The following is a 12,980-nucleotide window of genomic DNA, read 5'->3' as shown; positions in this document are numbered from 1 at the left end:
CACAAACTACTGATAGTATTAATATTCAAATAATACTGACCTTATATGATGTGTATGGATGTTTTCATAAACACTAAGAATTTATATGTATGTATATATATATATATATATATATATATATATATATATATATTTGAAATTGTAAAAGTGCTATGACACTGTAACCATGAAAATCTCTTTTATTCCATATTTACTTTCTATCCGCTCCCTCACCAGAAACTGACAATATTTCCATGTTAGGGCAGATTTAAACCCTACTTACTGAAGTTTCCTCATCAGCAAAACAGGGATGAAGTGATACAAAATTAGTTACATTAGTAATATTTAGTATTATGTGGAATCTGTTTCTGTCCTACCCACTGTGTAAGGATCTAATATATATAGTCTCACTCAAACCATGTATGAACCTATTTAGACTCCTCTTTCATAGATGAGAAATGAAGGCGTAGAAAAGCTAGTTAACTTGAAGATCAACAAACAACTAAAATGTGACAGAACTCTGTGTGTGTGTGCAATAACTTTATTTTTCAAGGATTTTATCTCACTTGTTTGTTTTGGTTTGTTTCAAGGATTACAGGTTTTCAGTTGTGTGTAATACCAAGAGGCTACACTGCTTTCCTATCCTAATGAATATCATCAGCAATGGGCTCCTTCATATGTTCAACCATTCACAGTATATTAGAATTGAGGAAGCTATTTTTACATCAGTAAGTATTACATTCATTTATCCCGAACAATTAAGAAATTGACAGTGAACCTAAATTGCTCATATTTAATTGTTGATCCTAAGGATAGTTATTGTGTTCTCATAGTTTGTATGCCGCCTGGCTCATGCCTTCAACTTGTCAGTTTCTTTGCATTGCAAGAGTGATATGTACAGACTGCATTTTTACAACCCTGGCTTTAGAAAGTTTATTGAAGGGAAGCATTGGTGAGAAATAGAAGAACAGAGAAAATGCCATCATGCTTTACAGTCACACTACTTCCTTTCTTTGTCATTCCATCCCAGAAGTGACAGTGACTTCCCATTTCTTTGAGAACATTTCAGTTTATTTTTTGACAATTTCATTTATGTATAGAATGCATTGTGATAATGTTCACTTTAATTATTCTCTGTTACTCCTTTACTACCTCTGTTGACTCCCTTCTTCCCTAGTAGTCTTAACACCCCACCCCACCCTCACGTGTAGATGCTTTGCAGGAAGCATCTTTATGTTTGTGGTTGCAGTGGTCTTAATATTAGCTTGGAGACAGAATTTCATAGCACTTCCCTCCCTCCTGATAGCTAGTCTTTCTACCCCCTCTTCTATGATTGTCCCCTTGGTCTGGAATGGGATGATATCGATGTGTTCTTTAGGGCTGAGTATTCAAATGTCAGCTCTTATTCTCAGTCAGGACTTTGACCAGTTGTGATTCTCTGCAGCAGCTGTCACCTCCTGCAAGAAGAAACTTCTTTGATCCTAGCTGAGAGCAGCACGAGTCTATGGGTATAAACATAATATTTAGGAGGCATTATGGCTACCTGTCCGTTCATTAAAATGTCAGCAGTACATTCATTCTCCCATAGATACTGTGACCTCCCAAGTTATAGGTGTTTGACTAGATTTATAGTAACAGTCACTTAATTCCCTTCCATGGAGAAGATGTCAAATCTAGTTGCAAAACCATTAGTTACTCCCTTAATGGTCTTGCTACTCTTGCACTAGTGGTTCTGTCTTGCCTGGCATGTAAGGATTGTAGCAAGCAGGGTCCATTGATGACCGTTCTTCCCTAGCAGCTTTTTCTGCTGTTAGGTCTCGAGTCTTTTGGATAATTCTACAGGATTGGTATACCTGTGGCATATGGTAGCTTTATTTTTAGCTTTTTGAGAAACCTCCACATTGATGTCTCCAGTAGCCTCACCAGTTTATACTCCCACCAACAGTGAATAAAGCTCCCCTCTCCCACTTCCTCTCCACCACTTGTTCTTTGTTTTCTTGAAAGTAGCTGTTCTAAGTATGGTGAGATCCAGTCTCAAAGTAGTTTTAATTTACATTCTTTGCCAAGGATGGATGAATTTATAGATGTGTATGCCATATCAAAATGAGATAAATAATTTAAACATACCTATAACAAACAATAAAACTGAAGGAGTAATAAAAACCTTATGACTAAAAAAAGTCCAGGTCTTGATGGAGAATTCTACCAGATTCTTAAAGAAGAGTTAAAACCAACACTTAGCAGATTGTCTAAAAATAGAAGAGATGAGAATGCTTTGAGTCTCTTTTTATGAAGGTAACATTATTCTAGTACCAAACCCACATAGGGACAGAGACAACAAAATGAGAAAACTACAGACTAATCTCTTTGATGAGCATAAATGTAGAAATTCTGAACAAATTATTCATAAAGAAAATTCAGGAACAAATTAAAAGGATTATGATCAATATGACTTCATTTCAGAGATGCAGAGATGGTTGAAGATATGTACATAAGTAAAATTAAGTAATCATATAAGTGGCCTCAAGAACAGATGTTACACAATCATCTTAATAATTATAGAGAATGAAATGCCTTTGACAACTCCAACATCTTTCATTATGAGCTGAACAAAGACAATACCAGTAGTCATGCTAACATGAATGAGGTTAGTGGCAGAGCTCATGAGGCCTCAGCCCTACACAAAGAAATGAAAACAACTAAGGAGTGCTGAGAGGAAGAGAATCAGTCTTCCCCAGGGAAGAGCACACCAGTTGATCATCCAACACCAAATGGCCAACCCTGAAAACCTATATATACAAGTAATAGTATGTAGACTGAGCAGGTTTTATTTTTGTATGTAGGAATACATATGTGCATAACACCAACTATGAAAAAGAGGCCACAAATTTGAAAGAGAGCAAGGAGAGATATTATAAGGGTTTGGAGAGAGGAAAGGGAAGGGGTAAATAACATAATTATGTTATAATCTCAAAAAATAAAAGAAAAAATTAGAAAAATGCTAGAGAGAATAGGAATATAGGCAACGTATCTCTATACAATAAAGGCCATTTATGACAAACCCAAAACCAACATCATGCTAAAAGAAGAAGAATTCAAAGTTTTTCCATTAAAATCAGGAACAAGACAAGGGTGTGCCCACTTTCTCCACTCTTACTCAATGTTATGCTTCATGTTGTAGTTAGAGCAATAAAGCAATCAGAACAAATGATGCAAATAGGGAAGGAAGAAGTCAGTTTTCTTATTTCAAGATGATTTGATTTTGTATATAAGAGACCCTAAAGACTGCAACACCTTGCCAGTGACATGGCTTACCCAGAAGGCAAAAGCTTTTACAATGAAAACCAGATGACATGAGTTTAATCCCTAGAATTTACATAAAGATGGAAGGAGAGAACTGACTCCAGGAAGTTTTCCTCTGATGATGTGGCTTACACTCACTCATGCAGACACATTACACAAAATAACAATAATGATAATAATAATAATCATAATCATAGTAATAGTAATAATGATTAAAAATTTAAAGAAGACTATGCTGTGAACTCCTAAAACCAATAAATGCTGCATCATCAGTAGTCTACCTAAATACCAATGAAATACTGAAAAGGAATGCAGGAAAATAATCCCACTCACAAGTAGCAGGGATCTTAGAAGGTTTTATTAATAAAATAAAGCCTGAGGCCAGTTATTGGGGTGAAATGCTGGATGGTCAGAGAGACAGAACATGCCACAGCTAACCTGACCTGGCCAACTTCTCAGCTGGTTTTGTTTCCTCAGACTGAAAGCCTCTGTGTCCTCATATCAGAATGGCTCTCAGCTGAACTGTGCTGCTAGAAGCCTGAAAGCTTAACCAGCCAAATGCTTCTTGTTTCTGGTCTTCAAGCCTTATATATCTTTCCTTTCTACCATCACTCCCTGGGATTAAAGGCTCACTTTCTGGGATTAAACGCGTGTGTCACCATGCCTGGCTGTTTCCAATGTGGCCTTGAACTCACAGAGATCCAGAGGGATTTCTATCTCTGAAATGCTAGGATTAAAAGTGTGAGTGCCACCATTTTCTAGCCTTTGTATCTAGTGGCTGTTCTGTCTCTGACCTCAGATAAATTTATTAGGGTGCACAATATTTTGGGGAACACAATACCACCATACTCACAATAGCCTCAAAACCATGAAATGAGGGCTGGAGAGATTGCTCAGTGGTTAAGGGGCACTGGCCGCCCTTGCAAAGGTCTTGAGTTCAATTCCAGCACTCACATGGTATCTTACAACTTCCTATAATGGGATCAGATGTTCTTGTCTGTTGTGTAAATTCGCATACAGAAAAAGACCCATCTACATAAAATACATAAGCTTTTAAAAATATTTTTAAATAGTTTTTTTTAAAAAGATTTATTTATTTATTATGTATACAGAAGAGGGCACCAGATCTCATTACAGATGGTTGTGAGCCACCATGTGGGTGCTGGGAATTGAACTCAGGACCTCTGGAAGAGCAGTTGGTGCTCTTAACCTCTCAGCCATCTCTCCAGCCCCTTAAAAATATTTTTTTAAGACAGGGTTTCTCTATGTAGCTCTGGCTGTCCTGGAACTCACTCTATAGACCAGGCTGGCCTCAAACTCATAGGACTCTGCCTGCCTCTGCCTCCCGATTGCTCGGATTAAAGGGATGTGCCAACAGTGCCCAGCTAATAATTCTTAAAATACATAAAATGGAATAAACTTAATCAAGGAAGTGAAAGACCTCTATAATAAAAATTTTATACATTGAAGAAACTATGTTTTATTCAATGGCAAACTCCCTGATTGATCAGCCCTAAACACATAGCATCACTAAATGCTTAATGTACTCGGTGTATTGTGTTCCCCAAAATATTGTGTACTCTAATAAATTTATCTGGGGTCAGAGAACAGACAGCCACTAAATACAAAGGCTAGAAAATGGTGGCACTCACACCTTTAATCCTAGCATTCCAGAGATAGAAATCTCTCTGGATCTCTGTGAGTTCAAGGCCACATTGGAAACAGCCAGGCATGGTGACTCACACCTTTAATCCCAGAAAGCAAACCTTTAATCCTAGGGAGTGATGGTAGAAAGCAGAAAAGTATAAAAGGCGTGAGGACCAGAAACTAGAAGCATTTGGCTGGTTAAGCATTTGGCTGGTTAAGCTTTCAGGCTTTGGAGCAGCAGTTCAGCTGAGACCCATTCTGAATGAGGACTCAGAGGCCTCCAGTCTGAGGAGACAAGACCAGTTGAGGATCCGGCGAGGTGAGATAGCTGTGGCTTGTTCTGTCTCTCTGATCTACCAGCATGGACCCCAATAACTCGCCTCAGGTTTGATTTTATTAATAAGAACTTTTAAGATTTCCTGCTACAGTACTCAGTAGGTTATATGTAAGTATAGATGTGGTGTGTGTGTGTGTGTGTGTGTGTGTGTGTGTGTGTGTGTGTGTGTGTGTGTGACCATAATAATTAGAGGAGGTAATGGATTTGAAATGGAATCAGAGGGACATAGGAGGGAGATGTAGAGGAAGGAGTGGAAATGAGGAAAAAGCAGTACTTATGCATGAAATTCTCTATCCCCCCCCAATTTCATTTAAAATAAACTAAGGAAGACAGTAGAAAATGTGAAGATATTTCCTGCACATGGGTGTATTTGAAGAATTAGTATTATGAATATGGCCATCCTACCAAAAGTAATCTTGAGATTCAACACAATCTTGGGTAAATTCCAGTGCCCCTCTTAACAAAAACAGTAAAATAATCTTAAAATACATATAGAAACACAAAAGACCCCATATAGCCAAAACCATTATGAGTAAAATTAATATTGCCAAGGATTCCACTATACATGATTTCAAGTTATACTACAGAGCCATAGCATTAAAACAGCATGGTATTAGCACAATAACAACATTTAGATCAGTAGATAGAAGACCTAGATATAAATTGCTACAACTTCAGCCATCTGATTTTGACAAATATACCAAGAATTCACACTGCAGAAAAGATAGCATTTTCAAGAAATATTGTTGAAAAAACAGCATATCTGCACATAGAAGAATGAAACTAATTGCTCACTCTGCACTAAAATCAATGCCAAGCAGATGAATGATCTCAATGTAAGACCCAAACTCTGAAACTTCTAGAGGAAAAGGTAGGGAATGCACTAAAGATACCAACCTAGGCAGGGACTTTCTTTGTTGGACTTGGTTGTACTGGACATAAGGATAACAAATGACAAACGGCACCCCATAAAATGTAAAAGCATCCGTTCCCAGTGTTTCCCATTTCATCATTTTTATTGGACAGTCATCGCCTATGTAGCCACTTAATGATAGCTTCCTTCCTATTTTAAGTATTTATAGTGATTATCATTTTCTGTTTGACAACAAGAGACATATTTATAACTGGCTCTAGATGTTTCATATCAGAAGCAAGATTAGAAATGGACCAGCCAAGCCAGGCAGTGTTGGCACAAAGCTGGGCAATGTTGGCATATGCCTTTAATCCCAGCATTTGAGAGGCAGAGGCAGGTGGATTTCAGTGAGTTCAAGGCCAGCCTGATCTACAAAGTGAGTTCCAGGACAGCCAGGACTGTTACACAGAGAAACCCTGTCTCAAAAAACAAAACAAAACAACAACCCCCCCAAAAAACAAAAACAAACAAACAAATAAACAAAAAACTACCAGAAGTGGACTTGCTTTGAAAAAATGTGTCAAATTGGCTTCCACTGAATCAGCAGTCCATGCCAGTGTGGATTTTCTGCTGATAATGGGAAAAGTAAGGCGGAATATACTTGATGGATCAATAATGAATATATCTGTGTGTCCATACCTGTGAACTAAGGTCTTACATTCCTGGCCCTGTGATCTGGGAGGACATGGAATGACTCAGGAAGTGGGGATTTAAGGGAACTCTTTGAAAATTTAAACCAGGGGCTGGGGAATGTAGCTTGGAGTTATACTTAGCATGTTTAAGACCCTGCTGGGGTTGATCACCAGGATCCCAAAGAGAAAAAGAAAACATGGACAGAAGAAGTAGTTCTTAACACCTTCTTCATTTTCTTTTTCATTTAAAAAGAAGATTCATTTATTTTTATTTTACCTCTATGGTTATTTTGCCTACACATGTCTGTGTACTATGTGCATGCAATGCCCAAAGAGGCCAGAAGAGGGCATCAGATCCCATGACTGTAGTTACAGACAGTTATAAGACCCATGTGGGTGCTTGGAACTGAACATGGGTTCTCTGCAAGAGCAACATGCACTCTTTAACTGTTAAGCCATCTCTCTGGTCACCCCCACCCTTTGTTTTTTTCCCATTTTATTTCAGGTTTTCTCAGAATCCAAATGGACAGGTGCACTTTGTGCCATCTCCAAGGACACTCATCTTCACTCCTATAATGACACTGGGAAACACACTTCCTTACCAGAGAAACCCTGGGATTTGTACACATCGACTCCAAAACCATAAAGTTCGAGAACTGTAGAACTCTTGAAAGATAGGCCTGTGTTGTTTTCTGCCATTATTTCCATGGGATAGTTCTATATTCTGCTTGGGCATATTTAAGAGTAGTGGTTTATATTTTAACTCCAAGGTAGGCTCAGTGACATCCTTTAGAGTTCTGAGAACAGGTCCATCCAGTTGCTGAGGTCTCTCTTCCTGTCGACCTCTAGTTTGCTGAAAAAGACAGACCTAACATATCTGTTAACCACAGGTCACAATTCCTGAGTTGTTATTGCTGTGTTTGCATCATTTGAAACACATAACATAAAACTGAGGATCTTAAACTCATTAGTTTTAAGTATATCCATACTATTGTGAACTTAACATCCAGATTTTCTTCATCCAAGAGATGCTCTGTATCTAAATAGCAATTTCATTCTATAATCTCTTAATTCTTCTCTGCTCCTTCCACCATCTTGCTTTCTGTTTCTAGGAAATGTGACTATTTTAAGTACATCATGTAATAGAAATACACAATATTTGAACTTTTTTGATTGGTTTATTTCACTTAGTATTATATATTCCAAGTGGATCTATCTTGAAACATTTGACAAAATTTTCTTCCTTCTAAAGTTGAACAATATTTATTATACATCTATGTGCTTATTTAGTTTTGTTTCTTCATGCATCTACTAATAGCATTTGAGTTATTTCCACCTCTTGGTTATTTTAATGGTGTTTTTAACATGAGTATGCAGGTATCTCTTCAAAACCTCTCTGCTTTTTTTTTTTTTTTGATATATACTCCCAAGTAGGTTCTGAAATATTTCTAGCTTCTTTTGTTGTTGTTTTTTTTTTTGAGTTGAGGTCTCATGATAAATGATGAGTATAATTTTCACTTCAATAGATGCTACTTTGATTTTCCACTAAAGTTCTGTTTGTATTTGCAGGACCTGGTGATATTCTGGTTTGGGATAATGGATGGTTCCCTGTTCTTGCTGTTTGTTGTGTGCAGCATTTCGCCACATATTGCCATGAGTAGTGCCAGTGATTACAAAGTAAGGAGGTGCAGGGAGGGGATTTTAAGAATTCCAGTAATTGTATTTTTAATGCTGTGAGTACCAAGTGTTTCTCCTCTGGGGTACGGAGAAGCACTGAAACATACCAGTGCACTACACAACATAGTTTAGATTTTTTTCCCAGCAACCCAAAAAGCCTATTTTAAAAATGCAAAATGCTTTTACTTCAAAGTTACGTGGAAAATACAATGATTTTCAGAGTGTCACATTAAATCTCCAAAGAAGAATAACATTATATATCGTTTGGATGAATTATTTCCTAGCTGCAAGAAAATAATTCATCCAAGATGTCATAATCTCCCCTTTTCAGATGAAGAGGCAGATATATGAATGCATGTATCTATAGATACAACCTGCTGAGTTCACTTAGTGCTGCCCATATGAGTATGTGTTTAGGGCTGACCACTTGGGACTGGAGAGCCTAGTGAGGGCTAATCCCTGGTGAAGATTGATTCTCCCTCTCTCAGTAACCATGATTGCTTCTAGCTCTTATCTAAGGGTGCAGCCTTGTGAGATTTCCCCCATTCTCTTGATATGTTAACTCATACTGCCATTGTTCAGGTCTTGGTTAAGCAGTTATCCTTTCCATGAGTGCAGCTTTCCTGTCAGCTCTAGAAGGCACAGTCTTGCATCAGACTTCCTTGGTCCTCTGACTAAAAATCCTTCAATGGACTTCTATTCATTCTTTTAGACCTACTATTTGCCTCTCCACAGCGTACTTTCTGTCATGGTTTCTTTTTACAGTTTTATTTTTTTTTTACAACAATTAAAAAATTAGATTTAGATTAAATCTAAAGATCCAAAATGTAGAATCCAAAATCTTCAAAAGCTGACACAATACCATTATTGGAAAATCCCATACCTGACTTCCTGTAATGAGAACTAGAAAGTATTTAGACTTCTTTTAATTGTTCATGGGTTAAAGTGGTATTGCTCATCAATGTACCAAATAAATCACCGTTAGGGAAATGGATCTATAGGTTTCATGTTCTTATACACTTTGTGTATAGTTATTTTCAATAATACAATAATACTAATTTACCTTAAAAATCCTTGCATTTTCACCCAACTCCACACATGTACATATATGCAATACAATAGCCAGTCAACGTTAGTAATACATTTTTTTAAGATGAGGAAATAAAGTAAATCTATACCTTCATTATGATAAGACTCACTGGCCCAGCACTTGGTGCACATGAAGAAGTCAGTCATTTCTCCTTGTATTGAATTTAGATTGAATGTTGATACCATTTTATGTCATATGTATCAAAGAGTAGATTAACATTTTATGGGCCTTGCATACATGAACTATCCTCACTTTCTGTTTCACAATAGCAAGTGCTTGAGGAAATAATCAAATATCTCATAAAAACATTCCTAGGGATCAGGAATTTGGGGGAGGATTAGGTTCACTGCTAACAAACATACAGTAATGATTCCAACAAGGGAGAGGTCTATTCCTAAAGCAAGAATGAGGTGCATGTGGACCAGATGTATCAAACCAGGACTGTGAAATAGCTTGCTCTCTAAAGGACTAGGAACACAGGACTGGCAGGAAAAGAGATATTCTAGAACCATCTATGCCCCTTCCTTAGATGATCAGGCTTAAAATAATAATCTCCAAAGAATTAAACTTTCCCCAGAAACCTCATGTTGTGAAATGAGAAAGGCTAAAGCTTGATGCCATACAGAAAAGGATCTTGTCCCCCAGCAGAGATTTCACACAGTTCTTACAACTTTGCCAGACCACCTTGCAGGAGAGATGGAGCTGAGATAGTTATGGGTCAATAATGGCCCACACCTTGACCATGCCTGCTTAGTTATGCATACCACTTGCCCTCTATGGAAACCTAAGCCTCATGTCAGTTTCCCTGACAAACCCCTCTTACCTGTTTCCTGTCTTCCCAGTGTGACTGCATTGAATGCACTCTTCTCTGCTTTTCAGTATTCTTTGTCTCTCTGATTGGCACATTGGGGTGGGTGGCCAGCCCTAGTTTATTGGGGCTGCCAGAGACCAGCCTCTGACCCTAAAATTTCCAGTAACAATAACTCTGATATTTCTGAAGATGAACCTTCACCTCATGGTGTAAGATGACAGAATTCCAACAATCACACCACAGTTTGACAGCACACTGAAGAAAGAACAAAGATAAAAAGGCATGGGAAACTTGTTGGTTATTGTCTAGGATAATTAACTGGAAGAACTGTTTAAGTCCCACTAGCTCTCAGAATGGGAGTGAGTAGCTTCTTAAAAAGAATTTGGGGATATCATCTTACCTTAAAGATAGAAAATGGATACTAGAGACACATGTCTAGTATATAGATATTTGACACAACATGGAATTTGATTTGATTTTTCCAAGATTCAAAATTCAGTGCTTCCTCAGACAAAGCTTGGGAGTGGAGCTAACAATAAAACCAATCTCACAGGCATGATATGAGCACTAAATTATATAATATACATAAAAATGTAAAGCATAACTGTCCAAGTAGTGATGAAGTTTGAAAAAAACCAGTTCTCTGAAGGTTATCATCTGCTCTGTCAAATTAGATCACGAGAATGCTGTTGGCGTATTCTTCACAGAATGAGAAAAGCAATTCTAAAGTCCATATAGAAGCAAAAGGCTTTGCTTCTTCCTATTCTCATGTGGTCTTCATTTACCATGGTCACCTATTCCTTGTTCTCCCTCTCTGTTCTTGATCCAGCTGGGATCTCCTGCTCCCCGAAGCTCTCTTTCCCTTGACCCTCGCCCTTCAGTACCCCAACTCATGTCCAGGCTATTCATGTAGATCTCATCCATTTCTCCGTCATTGGGCAATCCCTGTGTCTTTCTTGGGGTCCTGTTTTCCAAGTAGCCTCCCTGGTGATGTGAGTAGCAGTCCAGTTATCCTTGTTCCACATCTAGTATCCTCCTATGAGTGAGTAAGCAAAGTGCTAGAGAGGCCCACAGAAATCCACAAAGATACCCCCCCACACACACAATAGACTGCTGGCAATGGTCGAGAGACAGCCCGAACTGACCTACTCTGGTGATAGGATGGCCAAAACACCCTAATTGTCGTGCTAGAAACCCCATCCAATGACTGAGGGAACTGGATGCAGAGATCCATGGCTAGACCGCGGGTGGAGCTCCGGGAGTCCAGTTAGCGAGAAAGAGGAGGATTTATATGAGTGAGAATTGTTGAGACCAAGGTTGGATAAAGCACAGGGACAAATAGCCAAACGAATGGAAACACATGAACTATGAACCAATGGTTGAGGGGCCCCCAACTGGATCAGGCTCTCTGAATAGGTGAGACAGTTGATTGGCTTGATCTGTTTGGGAGGCATCCAGGCAGTGGGACCAGGTCCTGTCCTCATTGCATGAGTTTTCTGTTTGAAACCTTGGGCTTATGCAGGGATGCTTGGCTCAGCCTGGGAGGAGGGGACTGGACCTGCCTGGACTGAATCTACCAGGTTGATCTCAGTCCTCGGGGGAGGATTTGCCCTGGAGGAGGTGGGAATGTGGGGGGTGGGCTGGGAGGAAAGGGAGGGAGGCAGGAGGGGGGAGAACAAGGGAATGATATGTAGAACTAAATTATATTGTAAAATTAAATTAAATTAAATTTAAAAAGCTTTTGTAAAACTAAAGTCCACCTGGCTAATAACTTAAATGACTTTGTGAATAAATTTGCGATAACTTTAACATAAAAAAAAGCAAAAGACTCTTGAGTAGCCAAAGCAACCCTCAGCAGAAAGAACCATGCCAGAGGAGCTGGCTACAACCAAGCTTGTGTGGAGCCCTGGGTTTTATCCCCATCACTGATAAACCAGGCAGAGTGGCACATGCCTGTAATCCTAGCACTTTGGGAGATGGAAATAAGCAGGTCAGAATTCAAGGTCATCCTTAATGCATAGTGCCAGGCTAGCCTTGACTGCATAAAAGCCTAAAAAACAAACCTCTTGTATTTTAACGGAACTCATGTACCTCCTGTGTTTTCTCATCAGAGGAAAGCCGATTCTCAGCTGTGGATTTCTGGCCTCTACCCTTCTGCCTACTGGTGTGGGCAGGCAGTGGTGGATGTTAACATCTTTGGCATAATTCTTCTCTCAGTCTACTTCACATTATACATGATACATATGATGCACATTTACTTGACAAGTGAAGTTGTGCTATGTATAGTAAGTAATAAGACATTGACCAAATTCTATACAGTAATTAAAAATAACAAGCAACGTCAGTTATTTATTTATTTGATAAACCTAACTGCATGCATGTTACCAGTTAAAATATTTTTAAATGTATGTAATTTCCATTTTTCCTCAGTTGTTCATTTTTAATGGATATTACCTGTGTTATCTTCAGGTTGTTCTTGCATTCGGTTGTGCTGCTTCTCTTGTCTTCTTGACATATGTGATATCATTTGTTTTTGGCAAAAGGAGAAAAAACAGTGGCCTCTGGTCAATTGGCTTCTTTGTTGTAAGTAT

At 38.5% G+C, this 12,980-nt stretch overlaps 1 protein-coding gene across 3 annotated transcripts in view; it reads left to right on the top strand.

Moving 5' to 3' along the window:
- The window catches only part of Abca6 (ATP binding cassette subfamily A member 6), a 71,286-nt gene that overhangs the window by 37,540 nt on the left and 20,766 nt on the right, over positions 1–12,980 (top strand). For all 3 annotated transcript variants that reach the window (XM_006970459.4, XM_076543651.1, XM_042283042.2), the window contains 4 exons: positions 570–707; positions 8,381–8,488; positions 12,501–12,674; positions 12,859–12,972. In XM_006970459.4, coding sequence (XP_006970521.1) covers positions 570–707; positions 8,381–8,488; positions 12,501–12,674; positions 12,859–12,972 — 534 coding nt within the window. The remainder of the gene's footprint in view (positions 1–569; positions 708–8,380; positions 8,489–12,500; positions 12,675–12,858; positions 12,973–12,980) is intronic.

This window comes from Peromyscus maniculatus, chromosome 8, assembly GCF_049852395.1.
Source record: "Peromyscus maniculatus bairdii isolate BWxNUB_F1_BW_parent chromosome 8, HU_Pman_BW_mat_3.1, whole genome shotgun sequence".
In the NCBI taxonomy this organism is placed as follows: domain Eukaryota; kingdom Metazoa; phylum Chordata; class Mammalia; order Rodentia; family Cricetidae; genus Peromyscus; species Peromyscus maniculatus.
The sequence above is the reverse complement of the archived record's forward strand: the minus strand, read 5'-3'. Positions and strand labels throughout refer to the sequence as shown.